Here is a 19009-nt window from a genome sequence, read left to right as displayed (position 1 = left end):
AAATTTAATTAGAGGATACATAAATACAGTATTTAAATTATTTTTAAAGGAAAATAGAAAACTCAACAAGCACAAAGACTAGCTTTGGAATGAGACAAACCTAGTTTTAAATCTTGGTTCTACTACTTTTTGGAAAAAAAACTCTTAGAACATTTCAAATATTCACAAAAGTATACAGAATACAATAAGATCCCCATGGAGGTACCACTCACGATGGAGGTACGACCTCCTCCTCATAGAGGTACCACCCCCTGTGGAGGTACAACCCCCTCATGGAGATACACCCACCCATGGGGGTATCACCCCCCCCACCATGGAGATACACCACCCTCCTGTGGAGGTACCACCCTCCAGTATAGAGATACCAATCCCCTATTGGAGGTAACCCCCCCAATGGAGGTACAACCCCCTCATGGAGGTACCCTCCACTGGAAGTACCACTAAAAAAATTTAACAATAATTGCTTGATATCATCAAAAATCTAAACGTTGCTCAAATTTCTGATTGTCTCATAGATAATGTATATTTTTGTTTGAATCAGGATCCAACAAAGACAATATATTGTAGTTGGTTGATATGTATCTTACATCTCTTCACTTGGGTTTCCCCCATCTCTTTTTCCTTATAGTTTATTGGTTGAGGAAACAGGTTTTTTTCCCCTATAGAGTTTGCCACAATCTTTATTTTGCTGATTATACCCACATGGTATTTCCTATAAATTGAATTGGTAGATGGATGTCGAGTCTAGTTGGATTGTTTTTTGTTGGCAACAATATTTCGTGAATGGTGCTATATTCTTCCATCAGGATGCCCAGGATGTCTCTCTTATTGTGGTGTTAGTTCTTTTATTTTGAAATAATTTCAAGCTTACAAAGAAGCACAAAAAAATTCCTTTGTACTATTGACCCAGACACTCCCATTCAAGTTTTGTCAACTGTCCTAGTAATATCCTTTAATAGCAAAAAGATACTTGTCGTGTTTTTTCAGTTTCTTTCAATGACCATAGTTAGTTCTTTCATGACTTTTATGAAGATTACAGGCCAGTTGTTTTATAGTATGTTCCTCAGTTTGGTTTTGTCTCCTGTTCATCATGATAAGATTCAAGTTATGAATTTTTGGCAGAAACATCACAGAAGTGATTCTGTGCTTTTTTCACTGCATGCCATCAGGTGACGCAAGATGTCATTTTGCCCTGTCACTGGAAATGTTAAATTTGATCATGTCAGTAAAGTGGTGTCTGCCAAGATTTATCCATCATAAATTATCCTTCCTCCCTTCATAATTAATATTTTATGGAGACATGCTTTGAAACTATGTAAATATCCTAGTCCTCATCCAATTCTGTGCCCAGGATCCAAACCAGCAAACCCTGGGCCACCGAAACGGAGCGCGAGAACTTAACTGCTACGCTACTGAGCTGGCCCCCTCATCCAATTTTTACCCAATAGTTTGAACATCCATTGATGTTTCTATGATAGATAACTATGGTAGATAACTAAATGGAGGTTTTCTAATTCCATTATTCCTTCTGCATTTCTTAGTTGGCATTCTACCATAAGAAAAAACTTTCCTATTTATTTGTTCAGTTTTTTCTTTATTTCAGTGTCAATTCCTGATTTGTTCAATGGAAAATAATTTTTTACTATCATTTCTTTTGATGTTCAAATTGTCCCATATTTTGCCAGTAAGAGCCCCTTCGAGCTGTCAGCTGTATCCTTTTTACATGTGCCCATCGTTCTTGCATTCCTTGCTTTCTGGCACAGCAAGATACTCCAGTCTCGCCTTGTACTTTCCCTGTCCCAGCCCTGGAATCAGCCTCTTCTCCAAGGAGCCAGGTTCCTTTTAGTGGGGAGTGGTGTTTAGAAATCAAGATGTGCCCACTACTAGATGTGCTCACTAATGCTGGAATGTCTCAGTTCCCAAGCTCCCTACGAGACAAAGCTGGGGAATATATGTTAATATATTATATTATAATTATAATTATAATAAAAATATATATAAATATAATAAGTATTATAAATATAATTTAAAAATAAATATAATATATTAATATGTGTTAAATATTTATAATATTTATATGCATATACATCTACCCACTTTTACATGTATATTTATTTCTGTTTCTCTCTGTATGTATTGAAAACCATGAGTCCATATTGGTACTTCCTGTTCTAATCCAACACTTTACCATCATTCTAGCTTTTCTCAATTTTATGCTTATAATTCCCTTCTCCAAGAATGAGAAACCTGGCTGTTATTACCCCCGATTTGTTTATGTACTTACTCAGTCCTCCTTTTCATAATCAGTCTCCCAGCCCTGCCTGTTCACTGCCTGACTCAGCTCTTTTCTCCGTACAGGACCAACACCCTGCCAGGTCGATTACTATACACTGTACTAGTCACCTTCCCTGCATTGGCCCTGACCTCTGCTAAATGACCCTCACTTAGGCCCACCTCATGGCTGTTTTTTCTTTGATTATATATACATTTTTAATTAAAATATTGAGATAATTGTATAGTCACATGCAATTGCAAGAAATAATACAGAAAGATTTCATTTACCCTTTATTTACTTTCCACGAATTATAACATCTTGCAAAACTACAGGACAATATCACAGCTAGGATATCGACATTGTTACAGTCAAAATACAGGGCAGTTCCATCACTACGAGGATCCCTCCTGTTGCCCTTTTAGCCACTCACTTCAACCCATGACTCTCGCCCCTGATGACCACTGATCTGTTCCCCATTTCTATAATTTTTTCATTTCAAGAGCGTTATATAAATGAACTCGTACAGCATATAACATTTAAGTGTGGCTCTTTTCACTTGGCAAAGTTCCCTTGAATTTCATCCAGGTTGTGTGTATCTACAGTGTATTTCTGTTCATTGCTGAGTAGCATTCCCCAACGTAGATGTACCATAGGGTGTTTGTCCATTCACTTGTTGAAGGACATCTGGGTTGTTTTCCTTTAGGGGCTATTATGAATAAAGCTGTTCTGAACATGCATGTACAGGTTTTTGTATGAGCATAAGTTTTCATTAATCTAGGATAAATGGCCAAAAGTCTACTTCTTAAGTCACATGATAATTGCATGTTTAGTTTTATATGAAACTGCCAAGAAACAATATACGAGTGATCAAATTTCTCTGCAGTCTTGCCAGCATTATGGGTTGTCATTATTTATTTTAGCCATTCTAGTAGGTGTGTAGTGGTATCCCATTGTGGTTGCTGAACTCACTTATAAGGTCTAGGAGGTTTTTGGATATTCTTTGGGATTTTCTATATAAACAATAACGTCTGCAAATAAGGATAGTTTTATTTCTTTCATTTACAATCTATCTGCCATTGCTTTTTTTTCTTACCTTATTGTAGTGGCCTAGAACTTCTGCTAAGCAGTATAATCTGCAAATGAGGATAATTTTATTTCTTTCATTTACAACCTGTATGCCATTATTTCTCTTTCTTGCCTTATTGTAGTGGCCTAGAACTTCTAAGCAGAATGAGAGTCATGGAGAGCAGATATCCTTGCCTTCTTTCTGATCTTAGGGAGAAAGTATTCAGTCTTTCACCTTTCAGTATGATGTTAAAAGTTTTCAGTAGATGCTCTATAACAAGTTGAATTAGTTTCCTTCTGTTGTTAACTTGCTGAGATGTCTTTGTCGTAAATGGATGTTGGAGTTTGCCAGAGGCTTTTTCTGTGTTAAAATAATCATATGATTTTTCGTCTTTCGCCTGTTGATAATGGTGGATTTTATTGATTTTTGAGTATTTAATCATCCTTACATACCTGCAATAAATCCCACTTGGTAGTGGTACTTAAATCCTTTTAATCATTGCTGGATTTGGCTTGCTAATATTTTGTTGAGGGTTTGGTGCTTAAGTTCTGGAGAGACATTGGACTATAGCTTTCTTCTTTTGTACTTTGTCTGCTTTTAGTAACAGAGTAATCCTTGCCTCATAAAAGGGCTTGGGAATGTTCCCTCTTCTTCTCTTTTCTGGAAGATATTGTGTAAAATTGGCATTCATTCTTCTTTAAATGTTTCATAGCATTTTCCAGTGTCTCAGCAGTAGTCTTTTGCCCCAGGAGGCAGCAGATTTTTGTTCATCACACAGTATTTTCAAGTAATATCCCTCACTTTTCTGCCCTGAGTGAGCACCTTGCATCAGTCCTTCAGTTATCCCCCAGACAGGTCAGAAGAAACACACATGGTAATTTGCCACTAAGGTCTACTCTGCTCCCTCTGGAACCAGGGTCCCACACTGGGAATGTTGGGCTGCCATTTTCAAGACTGCCTCCAAGCTGGGGACAGAGTGGGATAAGGACATGTGAAATTGTCACAGAGCTTTCCTCCCGTTTTTAAGTTGCCTTTTTCTTGATTCAGCATTTGCTTGGTTGCTGTACATCTTTGAACATTTTCTAGAGATCTGACGGAGTTGGTTCTGACAGCTTCTGCTTGTGTTTTGATGTTTCTGCAGTGGGATGAGTGTTTGGAGCTGCCTAGTCTTCTGTTTTGTTGACATCTTTCCTCTCTTTTATTCTTGAAGAATATTTTTGCCAGATATAAAATTTGCATTTGACATTTATTTGCTCTCAAAAAACTTGAAATGTGCCGCTTCCTTCCAGCCTTCATTCTTCTAGATGAGAAATCTGCTGTCATTCAGGTTGGTCTTTTCCTATAACTGTGTCATTTCTCTTTAGTTGCTTTCAAGATTTTTTGTGTTTTGTTTTCAGAAGTTTTCTTGTAATCCGTCTTGGCATAGATTTCTTTCAGTGTGTCCGATTTAAGGTGCATTTAGCTTCTTGAATGTGTAGATTTATGTCTTTCCTCAAATTAGGGAGATTTTCAGCCATTATTTCTTTGAATATTTTCTCAGTCCCACTCTTCTTCTGCTCCCCCTCTGGGACTCAATGATATGAAGGTTAGCTCTTTTGTTAATATCCTAGAGGCCCCTGAGAATCTATTCATTTTTATTAGTCTCTTCTCTCTCTATTGTTCAGATTGTATAATTTCTGTTCACCTGTCCTCAAGGTCACTAATTGTATTCTCTGTCATCTCTACTGTACTATTGAGTCCATCCACAGAGTTTTTAAATTTGGTTATGTTTGTTTCCGTTCTGTAATTTCTGTTTAGTTCTTTTTTAATAACCTCTACTTCTTTGCTGAGAATTTCTATTTATACATTTTTCAAGAGAATTTATAATTACTTATTATTTTTAGGATAGCTTCTTTAAAGCTTTTGGATAACTTCAACATATCATTTATCTCTATTTTGACATCTCTTCTCATTTGAGTTGTGATTTTCTTGGTTCATCAGCTGATTTTTGATTGTATTGGAGACATTTTGGATCCTCTGTTGTCATCGTTGTCTTTTTTTTTTTTTTTAAAGATTGGCACCGGAGCTAACATCTGTTGCCAGTCTTTTTCTTTTTCTTCTTCTCCCCAAAGCCCCCTGGTACATAGTTGTATATTCTAGTTGTGAGTGCTTCTGGTTGTGCTATATGGGACGCTGCCTCAGCATGGCCTGATGAGCGGTGCCATGTCTGCACCCAGGATCTGAACCAGTGAAACCCTGGGCCACCAAAGCAGAGTGCATGAACTTAACCACTTGGCCATGCGGCTGGCCCCCCTATTTCTTCTTATTTTAGTAGGTGTTTTCCCTGTTGAAGTGTAGCTTAAGAACCAGGTGAATGTGTATGCCCAGCTTCCTTTTCAGCCTTGCTGAAACCGCCCCAGCAAAAGTGGAGCACTTGCTTTCACTACCTCCTTGCAGATGAATGAGGTAGAATTTCCACTCCCCAGTAAGTCTGTTGACACCTTTGCAGCAGAAGTGCATGACTGCCCTGAACTGTCATGTTGCCTTTGAGTGGTGGTGTAAGATCAGCCCTGGGAAAAAGGATTATCAGCTCCCCACTGGGCCCTACAGCTATCTGGGAAGGGGAAATGAAGGGTTATTTGTCCCACTTTGTTGCTGTAGGGTGCAGCTGAACCTCATTTCCCTGCTGGGCCCTGCGAACATCAGTGGAAGGGGAGGTGGGGAGCATAGTGCCACCTATTCTTTTCTCCTCGTAGGTACCAGGTGGAGTTGGAGGCTAAGCTCCCCACTGGGCCCCACTGATACTAGGGACAGGAGTGCCAACTAGCCTGCTTTACACCACGTTTTTTTAATGCATTCATCAATTGATGGATATTTGTGTTGTTTCTACTTTTTGGCTATTATGAGTAATACAGTAGTTCCCCCTTATTCCAGGAGGTGCATTCCAAGACCCCCAGGGATGCCTGAAACTGCGGATAGAGCCAAACCCTATACATACTGTGTTTTTCTTATACATACATACCTATGATAAAGTTTAATTTATAAATTAGGCATAATAAGAAATTAACAACAATAATAAAATGGGACAATTATAACAATAAACTGTAATAAAAGTTATGTAAATGTGGTCTCTCTTACAATACCTTATTGTACTGTACTCACCGTTCTTCTTGTGTTGATGTGAGACGATACAGCACCTTCATGATGAGATGAAGTGAGATGAATGACATAGGCATTGTGATATAGCACATTTTCCATTTAATATTTTCAGACTGCAGCTGACCGTGCGTAACTGAAAGCACAGAAAGCAAAACTGCAGATAAGGGGGGGACTACTGCTTTGAACATTTGTGTGTAAGTTTTTGTGTGGACATATGTTTTCCTTTTTCTTGGGTATATACCTAAGAGTAGAATTTTTGGGTCATATGACAACTCTCTTCATTTGAGGAACTGCCAGATTGTTTTCCAAAGTAGTTGTCCCATTTTGCATCCCCACCAGCAGTTTATGAGGACTTTAATTTCTTCACATCCTTGCTAACACTTGTTGTTATCTGACTTTTTGATTGTAGTCATCCTAGTGGATATGAAGTGGTGTCTCATTGTGGTTTTGATTTGCATTTCCCTGATGACTAGTAATGCTGCGCATCTTTTATGTGCTTATGGGCCATTTCTGTATCTTCTTTGGAGAAATGCCCATTCAAATCTCTTGCCCTTTTTTTTTTATTATTTAGATAAAATTCACATACCATAACATTTACCCTTTTCAAATATTCAGTGGTTTTTAGTGTATGTACAAAGCTGGAAAATTATCAGTCACTGTCTAAATCCAGAACATTTTCATCAGATCACAAAGAAATCCTGTACCAATTTGCTGTCCATTCCACCTTCTCCCTAGTCCCTGGCAACCACTAATCTACTTCTGTCCCTATGAATTTGCCTGTTCAGGACATTTCATATAAATAAAATAATACAACATGTTTTGTGTCTGCCTTTTTTCACTTAGCATGTTATATTTTCAAGTTTCATCCATGTTGTAGCATGTATCAATACTTCATGCTTTTTGTTGCTGAATAATATTCCATTGTATGGATATAGCTCACTTTGTTTATCCATTTAGGTTGTTTCTGCTTTTGGCTACTATAAATAATGCTCTTATGAATTTTTGTGGACATGTTTTTGTGTGGACATATTTTTAATTGCTCTTAGGTATATACCTAGGAGTGGAATTGCTGGGTTACATGGTTACTCAATGTTTAACATTTTGAGGAACTGCCAAACTGTGGTTTTGATTTACATTTCCCTGCTGACTAATGATATTGAATATCTTTTCATGCTTATTGCCGTTTGTATATCTTCTTGGGAGAACTGTCTTTTCAAACCCTTTGCCCTTTTTCTTTTTGGTGAGGAAGATTGGCCCTGAGCTAACATCTATTGCCAGTCTTCCTCTTTTAGCTTGAGGAAGACGAGCCCTGAGTTAACATCTGTACCAGTCTTCCTCTATTTGGTATGTGGGACACCACCACAGCGTGGCTTGATGAGTGGTGCATAGGTCTGCACCCAGGATCTGAACGTGTGAACCCTGGGCTGCTAAAGCAGAGCACACGCACTTAACCACTATACCACCAGGCTAGCCCCTTTTGCCAGTTTTGAAATTGGGTTATTTGTCTTTTTATTGTTCAGTTATAAGAGTTCTTTTTATATTCTGAATACTAGTTTGTTATGTTAACTTTGTTTTTTGCTCTTTCTGGTTTTCCTCATTTGTTCTTGTAGATTTGAATCATCATCTTGTCTCATTTCCTTACTTTAATACAACTCTACTCCCACCCACTCCTTTGTGCTGTTATTGTCATATATATTTCTATGTATTTAGGCTCAACAATACAAATTATCTATATATTGTTTTGTATAATTCTTTTTAAATCACAGAAGACAACAAAAACACATTTTTAGTCTTATATTCTTATGTAATTACAGTCTTTTATACTCTTTTGTAATTTACCCACATCTTTTCTTTTTTCATGTGTATTCACGTTGACGTCTGGGTCACTTGCTTGTTTATAAGAAGCAAATGGAAATTCAGAAGTTGGAAAGTACAATAATAAGTTCACTAGAGGGGCTTACCAGCTGATTTGATGTGGCAGAAGGAAGAACTTCCTTTAATATTTCTTGTAAGCTGGGTCTGCTAGCAAGAAATTCTCTCTGGTTTTGTTGTTGTTGTTGTTAATCTAGGAATGTCTTTATTTCCCTTTCAGTTTTGAAAGATAATCTTGCCGGATGTAAGATTTTTGGCTGACAGTGTTTAATTTTCAGTGCTTTGAATATGTCATCGCTTTGCTTTTTGGCCTCCATTGCTTCTGATGAGAAATCAGCAGTAAATCTTATTGAGGGTCCCTTGTGCATGAGGAATGAATCATTTTTCTTTTTCTGTTTGCCTTTCACTATTTTTACTATGACATGTCTTGGTGTGTATCTCTTTCTGTTTATCCTATTTGGAGTTTGTTGAACTTCTTGAATGTGTAGATTAATGTTTTTCATCACATATGGGAAGTTTTAAGCCATTATTTCTTCTAACATGTTTTTCTGCTCCTTTCTCATCTCTCCTGGTACATCTGTTATGTGTATGTTGGAACTTTTAGTAGTGTCCCATGTTTCTCTGAATCTCTGTTCATTTTTCTTCATTCTTTATTTTCTGTTCTTCAGAGTGCATAATCTCTATCAATCTGTCTCCCAGTTATCTAATTCTTCCTTCTGCCACATCAAATCAGCTGGTAAGCCCCTCTAGTGAATTTATTATTGTAGTTTTCAACTTCTGAATTTCCATTTGTTTCTTTTTTATAATTTCTGTCTCTTTATTTGATGAGACACTGTCATTATAGCTTCCTTTAATTCTTGAAGCATGGTTTCCTTTAATTCTTTGAACACATTTATAATGGCTCCTTTGAATCTCTGTCTGTAAATCTGATATCTGGGCTCTCTCACAGGAAGTCCTAATGACACCTCTGGAAGCTGATTCTCTCCCCCCCACTTCCAGGCTTGTTTTATTGTTTTTGCTTGTGTGTGTGTTTGGAGACTTGACTAGACATTTCAGTCGGAAGCCTCCCTGTGACTCCCCAGAGGGCGCAGCCTAGGGCATGCACACACAGTCACCCTGGGGGACAGTGGTTGAGGCAAGGCTCTCTTTCTCTCTCTCCCTCTCTCTCACTAATCTTCCTGTTAAGCTGTCTCCCTCAATTGTTATTACACCCAGCTGTTGGGTTCCACTAATTGCCTGCTGGTCGCTCTCTTTTTTTTGATAAAGCCCTGGAGCATATATAGCTCTATAGTTTGATCCAGTTAAGTTCAGGTGATCTTTGTTCCTACCCTTGAGGGCTGTTAGTTGTCTCTGTGTCTGATTCCTTCTAGTAAGCCAGCTGATTTACAGTTTACCTTGTTGCTTTCATGAATCTACCTGCCTCCTGTTAATTGCTGAGCACCAAAGCCTTCATTGTTTTTGAGAATGTTGTTAGGCTTGAACTTCCCAACACTGTGTTTGAAATAAAGACAGTTTCTTTGGTAAGAGCTTCAGAGTTCTCTGTTTTTAAGGTCTGCCTTTTCCCTCTGGGCACAATGTCCTAGGCATGGCTCTGGAGCTTGGGACGAGGACAGCAGCCCCCTTCTCTAAGTGATAACCCCTACTCTGCAAGCTGAGTTGAGGCAGTAGCTTCTGGTCTTCTTGGCTTGCTTTTATCAGCATGGAGCCTCTGACCTACAAACGAGGTGGAGTGAGGGCAACCAGGGCCCTAGTATTCTCAGCTTGCCTCATTGAAAACTACAATACATTGTTTAAAGAAATTAAAGAAGATCTAAATAAATGGAAAGACATCCTGTGTTCAAGGATTGGAAGACTTAATATTGTTAAGATGTCAGCACAACCCAAGAGGATCTACAGACTCAATGCAGTCCCTATCAAAATCCTGATGACTTTTTTTTGCAGAAATAGAAAAATCCACCCCACAATTCACGTGGAATCTTGAAGGACCCCCAGATAGCCAAAATAATCTTGAAAAAGAACAAAGTTGGAGGACTTTCTTCCTGATTTCAAAACATACTACAAAGCTACAGTAATCAAAACAGTGTGACACTGGCAGAAAGACAGACATATAAGGTAATGGAATAGAATAGAGATTCCAGTAAAAAAAAAAACAAAAAACCTTGCATATATGGTCAGTTTTCCTCAAAAAAAAAAAAAAAGAGGCTTCAAGAAAAAGTAGGAAAACAATACCAAAGATAATCCCCATGAGCAACCCTCTGTCCTTCTTCCCCCAAGCAGCTGAAAGGCCCCTCTCCAACAGCCCTCTCTGCTGCACTCCAGGCTCCATCCCATAAAACCTTTTCAGCCAATGGCTTTCTTGCTGGTGGGCAATCAGACCAACCCAAATTCAGAATAATACTGAAGGAACCAAATGAGATACTGTCACTGCACAAGTGAAATTACCTACACTGTGATAAGCACCATAAACAACAAAGAACCCTACCAAAAGGTACCTATGAGGCCTCAGCCTTTACCTCCTTACTTCTACATGTGGGTGGTTAAAGCACTAAAGAGCCTAAGCGGATCTGGAATCCCAAGAACTGGTAATTTCCTTTTATACTCAAGATTTCAGAAAGGGCTAATAACTTCCTATTTAAACAAACTCCTGCAACACTAGGCACGAGAATGGAGTGGGAGGTGGAGGTCCATCTAGTCACTCCTAAGTCAATAAAAGAGTCACTTCTAGGAACTGGGCTGGAATGCTAACTTTCCACTCTTGTTTTCCACTTTTTGTGTCACGAGGCTCATTTCTCAAAAGGCAACTGACTATTCAACTGTTGGATGGCCCAAAACATTTTCTAATTTTGAGTCAAAATCCATTTCTCTGTAAACAGTGGTTCTAGTTCTTCCCTCTGAAAATAAAAAGCACCTCCTTGATTTGCAATGTTTTCAAATATCTGAAGACAGAACTTCTCCAACACCTCCCCAGCCCAAATCAGCTCTCCCCTATTAGCCCCTATTTGGGCTAAATCTTGGTTTTTCGAACATTCCTAATATATGTCATTGTTTCCAGATCCTTCACTATACCTACTCTTCTTCTGAGGGTCCTTGCTTCTCCTTCACAGCTAAACTTCTAACAAATCTGACTGCATGTGTCATTTCCACTTGTCACCTGTCTCCTCCTCAAGCTATTTAACTCTGATCTCGGGTTCCAGTGTCCACTGAAAATTGTTCTTGCTGAGGTCTCCGATGGCCTCTTTTATAGTTTTCGTCTTATGTGACTGCTGAGCAGCATGCAACACAGTTGAACAATTTAGTTTTAATTTTAAAATTTTTTTGGAGAGAATCTTTTTATTTTGAGGCAATCTGAAACTTACAGAAAGGCAATAAGTATAATGCAAAGAATATTTTTTCTTGAATCATTTGAGAAAAGGCTGCAGACATGCTGCCCCATTACTTCAAATAACTTAGTGTATATTTCCCATACACAAAGACATTTTCTACAGTGACCCAAAACCAGAAAATAACTATTGATACATTACTAGTTGCCCTCTATTCCTCAGACCTCACTCAAGCTTCACTGATTATCTTCCTGTTCCTCATGGTAAAGTCATACCATACAATATTCAGACTTACATGCTGTATTTAGTTGTCCTGCCCCTTTCACTTCACTCTAGAACAAGTTACTCAGTCTTTCCCTTGATGCTCTGGACCTCTGAAGAGTACAGGCCGGTTATTTTGTAGATTGTCTCTCAGTTTGGGTGTGTCTATTTCGTCAAGATTAGATCCAAGAAGCCCAAGGAAAGGAAATGGAAGATTTCTGAGGTCGAGGAGGTCGGTACCACAGCCTGTCAGAGTGGCGTCTCTCCATCCTTCTTTTAATGCTGTGTTTCTCTCTGGCCTCAGAAAAAACCTGCATTGAGTTGCTAAAAATATTCCCTCTTTCAGCTGCTTCACACTTGGTTGTTGAAACATGTAAAGACTCAACTAAATAAAAATATGAGCCTTGAAAATTTGTTTTGCTCACCAGTCATAAAATCCTCGGGAGTTTACTGAAGGAGAAACATAGAAATGAAAGGTTCTAGTCTTGAAAATGTTTGTCTTATTTTTAAATAAAACCATTGTTAATAGCTTAAATATCCAACTGCTATGGAAAGATTAGGTAAATTATGATGCATCAGCTTGAGGTGCGGTAATCCTTGTGCATCCATTAAACGAAAATTATAAGAAAACTAAAGCGAAATGGGAAGATGTTGCCATGCCGCTTAGAAAAAGCAGGAAAAGTGTATTTGAATGTGATTATAAATGTGCAGGAAATCCACGAGTCTGTGGACAAAGATGGGAAAGGAGCTGAGTCTAGAGCATTAGGGTGGGACTGAAGGTACATTTCCCTACTGTAAAACCATTTGGCATAAATAAAAACTAGTTTTAGGGGCTGGCCCCATGGCCAAGTGGTTGAGTTTGCATGCTCCACTTTGGTGGCCCAGGGTTTCACTGGTTCGGATCCTAGGTGCGACATGGCACCGCTCATTGGGCCATGCTGAGGTAGTGTCCCACATAGCACAGCCAGAAGGACCTACAACCAGAATATATGGCCATGCACTGGGGGGCTTTGGGGAGAAGAAGGAAAAATCTTTTAAAATTAAAACTAGTTTTTAAAAATGGATTTGGCGGTGAATTGGGCATTTTGCCAAGGAATAGTTTGGAGCATGAGGCAGTGGGGATGGAGGGATTCTCATGTTTCTAGGGGTAGAGGCCTGTGCCCTGTCTGTTGTGCCCACAGGGGGGCAGAGCTCCACTTCAGGGCCAGACCACTGCCAGGCGCTTCCCAGCACCAGTGGGAGCCCTAGATGAGCCTGCCAAGCAGGTGCTGAGCAGGAGGTCTGCAGCCACCCTTCCGACCCCCATGCGCCTCAGCTCCACTCCCTGAAGACCTGCACTCGGGGTCCCTGACTGTCTACTAACTGAGTCCACTCAATGCTTATGTGATTATTTGAAGTCAACTCAGTTCTTAAGATTTCACAGCAGAAACTGTTCTTGAGATGGTACATAAACCATCCCTTTCTTAGCTTCGTCCAGACAAGTCTTGCCCTCATCAAATTCATTTTCATTTTCAGAACCTTTGGGAGCAGAGTCACGTGGACTCTCCTCTGTGGTTGTCCTTAGAGCTGCTGACCTCAGGTGTCTCCCACTCACTGGCGGAGACCTCCTAGTTGCCGCCTCACATGCCTTTCATCTCGGGTGGAGCTTGCCTGCTGAGTTTTCTCTTGTGCCTTCTCACCGGCTCCTGTGTTCATAGCTGCTGTAGCTCGCTGCTGTTCACTTAGGCTCCAAGTCCTGGCACCATCTGTCCGCCGCTACACTGTCTCGCACCCATGCAGGCCCCCAGTCCTTGGCTTCCAGCCCTGTCTCTGCGGAGTGGCCTGAACCTCCACAGGGAGACTTTTCAGAAACTGAGTCAGCCACCAGTTCCCCAGATAGCAGACGCGGGTGGACCCCTCAATTTGAGCACTTTAGGCCTTCTGCCGTCAGGTTCCAACTTGCCTTACACGCCACACCTTCTACTCTTTCCTCTCCTGTAAAGCTCTGTGGAAGCTGTGCTTTCTGGATTGTTTACATTAAAAAAATCTTCCTCCATTGCTGTATATGAGATAACAAGGGCGTAGTGCTACACTCGGAGAAGGACTTTGGGCACCAAACTGAGCTTCTCTCTCTTATTTGACAGAGTACATTCAGTTGGGGAGATGGGGGGTGCATTTTAAAAGGAGCTTGCTTAAAACATTATTAATCGTTAAAATAAAACAGAACAAAACAAAAAAGAGCCCTGTCTATGGCAGTAGGTTGTTTCTGTCTGCACACGGCTGAAATGCCATTTGGAGAGACAGAAACAGGGGGAGAGAGCGGTGGGGGTTGAGAAGGTGGGGGGTCGGCCTGACATTAACAAGGGAGGAGGCGGACAATCTGCAGTTGTTAGCGTTTCTGTTCTTTATATCCTTTATCCTCAAGTTGCAGCCTCCCCCTCATCCAGTTCCTTAAGAAAATCTGATACTTAGTGAATTTTCTTCCTATCCACCAAGACATTACTGAAGCTTCTTTCCACCCCCCTCCCCTTGTTTGGCTACAAAAGGCACAGAATTGTGTCTTTTTGAGTTTTTGAGAGGCATGGCTACTGTAACTATCCAATAAAGGCATAACCAAGAATTGGGTTTTCACATTCAGATAATAAAAATACAAAAGTAAATGTCTTCTGATTAATGTGTCAACCTTACAGGTGATTTAATTTATTCTATCCAAGTATTTCTTTAATAGTTCTATCGAGAAAATATACAGGGTTTTTTGGTTTTGAAAAATTGAATAATGTTTTAAAGTTATAAAGCATCTAGCATATCCTGCTCCATTACAGTTAACTTTTTTGTATCCTATTCTAGAGAGGAGTAGAAAGAGAATTTTTTTCAAAGTGTTCAGAGAATAGATATGAAAAGAATAATAGAATTTAAACCTTTTAATATATGCATAGGGGCCGACCTGGTGGCATAGTGGTTAAGTTCACACTCTCCACTTCAGCAGCCCAGGTTCACAGAAGCTACACACTGTTCATCAAGCCATGCTTTGGTGGCATCCCACATACAAAACGGAAGAAGATTTCCACAGATGTTAGCTCAGGGCCAGTCTTCTTCACCAAAAAAATATATATGTGTAGAAAGCAGTGTTTGCTTCATAAAGACATTTTTCTAAATTCATTACAATATTTTAGATGTAATTCTTTGAGCAGTCAGATCTTTAAATGTGTTTGAGAAACAAAATAGAGTAGTCGCAATTTAGGTATAATCTACTTAAAATACATGTTATTCTTCCCTGTATTTGAGCAATCTATCCAAAACGTAATCCATTCATACAAGATTTTGCCTGTACAAATCTGAGTGGGAATCAGTAGTTTCTTTGTTCGTCACTATGGAAACAAGTCAGCCTATCCTGAATGGCTGTTAGATCACGCAGAGCGATGCTCATGTCAGTGTAACTTCCCCACAGAGCAGGCTGGTGCTGACATCTCCTGCCTCCAGCTCTGGCCTCCTGGAAGCCCAGCGCCATGCAGGACCCGCCCCGGCGGCTCTCGGCCGTGCCCTTCCTCAGCTCCTTCTTCCAGGGCCGCCGGCACTCCACCTCAGACCCCGTCCTGCGGCTGCAGCAGGGGCGGCGCAGCTCAGCCGCTAAGATGCTCTCCTCGTCCTCTCTCCAGGTGATGGTGGCAGTGTCCTCTGTCAGCGGTGCTGAGAGAAACCCAACTTGCCCCGAGAGGAAAAGTAAAACGTTCTTTTTCTTCTTAAAGATTGCTGTTCCTTCGAGTTTAAATTTAGGGAATGTGAAGAGGCTGTGCTGTGTGTATTCCTTTTTAAATTTTGATAGTTAATTCTCCATTATACTTTTTACTGTCTGTTTTGCCAAGAGTTTTAGTGGACGTGTCATAGGAGATAAAATGATTGAATGTTTTGTGTTTTTTCATTAAAAATAGTTTTTGAACAAAATTCACCCCTTATAAAAGATCTCCTTTTACAGTTTCTTCCTCTTCATTACCAACGTGACATGTGGAGATGACTGTGTGTGAAAGCCTTTTCTATCTTTTAATATAGGAGATTCACGAAGACGAAAAGGAAGCAGTTGTATTCCTGACAAAATGAAGGGGGTTAGCGCTGGCTCGTTATGTGCAATCCTGAGAGAAAATGGAAGCTGTTTCCCATGGTACTGTTCCGTTTGGAGAGTGGAATTTTGAATCTTGCCTTCCTTGTATGTTCTAGGAAGTTCTGGGCGTCCAACACCAAAGTATACGAAAGTCGGAGAGCGTTTACGGCATGTCATTCCTGGACACATGGCCTGCTCCATGGCGTGTGGTGGCAGAGCATGCAAGTATGAAAATCCAGCCCGCTGGAGTGAGCAGGAGCAAGCCGTTAAGGGGGTCTACTCATCCTGGTAAGTGATTCTGTCCCTTCAGTAGCTCATACCTACTGCTCACTAGGGAAGGGAATGGAGATGTATGTGATGCCAGAAGGCAGTGGGCTGTAGGAGGAGTATGGGGTTTTGAAGTCAGAGGATCTCACCTCCCTTCCCTGGCCTTGCTGCTTGATGAGCTGTGATCTTGACCTGCTCACACAGGCACTCTGAACCTCACTTTCCTCATCTGTAAAATGGAAATAGTAAAACCAACCCCATAGGGGCTTTTTTGTTTTTTGTTTTGTTTTGTTTTTTGTGAGGAAGATTGTCCCTGAGCTAACACCTGTACCAATCTTCCTCTATTTTATGTGGGATACCACCACAGCATGGCGTGATGAGTGGTGCTAGGTCCACACCTGGGATCCAAACTCATGAATTCTGGGCCACCGAAGCAGAGCATGCAAACTTAACCACTATGCCACTGTGCCAGCCCCAGGTTTTTTTTTAATTAAGTGAAGTGATGTATGCACAGTATGTTAAAGAAATGGTAACTAGATACTTCAAGAAATGATAGCTAGATAGCTCTTAAACTTCAGAAATTGCTAGAATTGTTAAAATGTTCAGCTGTAAATTTGAGAAATTTTGAGGTACTTATATAGTTTTGCAGTTTCATACATGTAAGCTTTAGCCTCATTTTTATTTTCTTCTTATATTCTTTATTAAAGTACACATTTTCATGCAAATATACTTCCAGGCTGCCTCAGTAGAAGTCGTACAAGTTGTTGGTTCAGTAGACAATATAAGATGCTTGCATTGTTTATGTGAGTGCAATTCATTCCTTATTGAATCATACTGCTTTTTATTAGTAATGGTAAATGGGCAAGTATACTTTTTTTGATATAGTGGTGTTTGAAGAATTCTGATAAATAAACCAAATCACATTTTAAACACACTAGGAGGTAAAGAACTCTGGTAGTGAATCATTTTATACAGCAAGAATCCATTTACTAATTCGATGTTTGTCGACCAGCTTATCTAACTTGCACCCTGTGCGTTTTCGTATTGGATTTGCTGGGTGCGTGTGTAGTGATACAGTTGGGGGTCCACTGTCACTGTTGTTCTCCACAGATCATATTCTGGTCCATCACTATCTCTGTTAAAGAGTATTGTGAAAAAGCAAACAGTATTCCTGACGTGTGGTCAGGACAAGTAAATTACTAATCATGCAGCTTAAGGTTACGGTTATATTTTTAGTTATTGACCAAACCATCTGAGTCTTTTTCACCTCTGCTGCTTTCATGTTTTATCTCTCCTCATCTTATACTAAGTACTATTACATTTTGGGGGGTACCAAACCTTTGGGGGGTATTCAGACATTACCCAGGGGAGGAGGGTGATATCATTCTGGATCCTGCCCTGCTCATCTAATGTCTCTGATATTCCTCTCAGGTTCATGTGACCCACAACGTCTGGTAGACCACCTGATGTATCTTTTACCACGCACTGGCAAGAAATTCAATCCAGAGCCCAGAGTCCTAATAAGAGTGACAGCCTTTTATTAGGCCGCTGTCCATTTATATACTCAGTAAACATCCATTTGGCTGCTAGCCAGGCACTATGCTAGACACTTTCAAATTATTATCTCATCTTTGTAAAATTCTTGTGAAGCAGGCATTGTTAATGTCATTTTATTGATGAAGGAATTGAAGTCCAGAGAGACTAAGTAATTTACTACACAGCCAGAAAGTAGAAAATCCAGCATTTGGAACCAGGCCCGACTGACTCCAAAGCCCATATTTTTTGCTAAATTACAATAACTCAGCATTTATTAACCACATGCCATGATTTATATTCAAGATTTTATATCCACGTCATATTGAATTCCCACACCAACCCTGCAAGGCAGACGTTATTACCCCCACTTAGCACACTAGGTGGCAGGTGCAGAAAGTAGGGTAACTAAGGCTGCCTCCCCACTGGCCCTCCTCATTTGGTCAGGAACATTGGATAACTAACCCAAATTGTTACCTTTGCTAGCAGCTGAGGTTTCTCCATGTCCAGTAGAATCTCATGAGAGTCTTTGAAAAAGCTATGCCAGAGTTCATAAATACTTTATGTCCTGGAATTTTTTCCAGGGATTTAAGAAGCTTGGGTTTCTTAGAGACCTAATTGTGATGCAAAATTGAAGCCAGATTTGTCTAAAAAGATTCTTACCTTGTAGAGTTGTTGAAATCATAGAATAAGTAGGGGCTTGCTCTCTCTCTCAGTCCTTAGAGCTGCGATGTTCTGGGCTTTGTGCGTCTTACCAGTCCCTCCTCCCTCTGTAGGGTCACTGATAAAATCCTGGCCATGGCTCGCCCGTCCACAGAGCTCCTCAAGAGGTACTGCATCATCGAGCAGTTCCGGACGTAAGTGCCGCTGTAATAATCCCCTCGTGTTTTCTCTTCCAGTGCTTTTGACTTCAAATGGAAAAGTGCTTTCATTGTAACAATGGGCAGCAAAGAGCCTATTTCAAATAAGAAATTAAAGTTTTGAGGGAAATTAGTAATGTTTATTGATGTCAAAAAAGGGTTAATTTTTTAAAACACTATCTCCCAATGTGACTAATTTTTTTTCTCTTTCCTTTAAGACGTGGCATAAAAACAATCATCAACCTGCAGCGCCCTGGCGAGCATGCCAGCTGTGGGAACCCTCTGGAACAGGAGAGTGGCTTCACGTACCTTCCTGAGGCTTTCATGGAGGCCGGCAGTAAG

General features: G+C 40.1%; 1 protein-coding gene across 31 annotated transcripts in view; it reads left to right on the top strand.

Annotated features, from left to right (window-relative positions):
• The window catches only part of PTPDC1 (protein tyrosine phosphatase domain containing 1), a 71947-nt gene that overhangs the window by 29319 nt on the left and 23619 nt on the right, over positions 1-19009 (top strand). For 27 of the 31 annotated variants that reach the window (XR_011497303.1, XR_011497318.1, XR_011497299.1 and 24 more), the window contains 3 exons: positions 16124-16295; positions 18584-18664; positions 18886-19004. Coding sequence is in view for 7 of the 31 variants with exons in the window: in XM_070495611.1 (XP_070351712.1) it covers positions 16124-16295; positions 18584-18664; positions 18886-19004 (372 nt within the window). In the remaining 24 variants the exon portion in view is untranslated. Of the gene's footprint in view, positions 1-15335; positions 15632-16123; positions 16296-18583; positions 18665-18885; positions 19005-19009 lie in introns of those variants that run through there. The other 4 variants (XR_011497308.1, XM_070495609.1, XR_011497309.1 and 1 more) reach the window with 3 other exon arrangements.

Source organism: Equus asinus, chromosome 23 (genome assembly GCF_041296235.1).
Source record: "Equus asinus isolate D_3611 breed Donkey chromosome 23, EquAss-T2T_v2, whole genome shotgun sequence".
In the NCBI taxonomy this organism is placed as follows: Eukaryota; Metazoa; Chordata; class Mammalia; order Perissodactyla; family Equidae; genus Equus; species Equus asinus.
The sequence above is the reverse complement of the archived record's forward strand: the minus strand, read 5'-3'. Positions and strand labels throughout refer to the sequence as shown.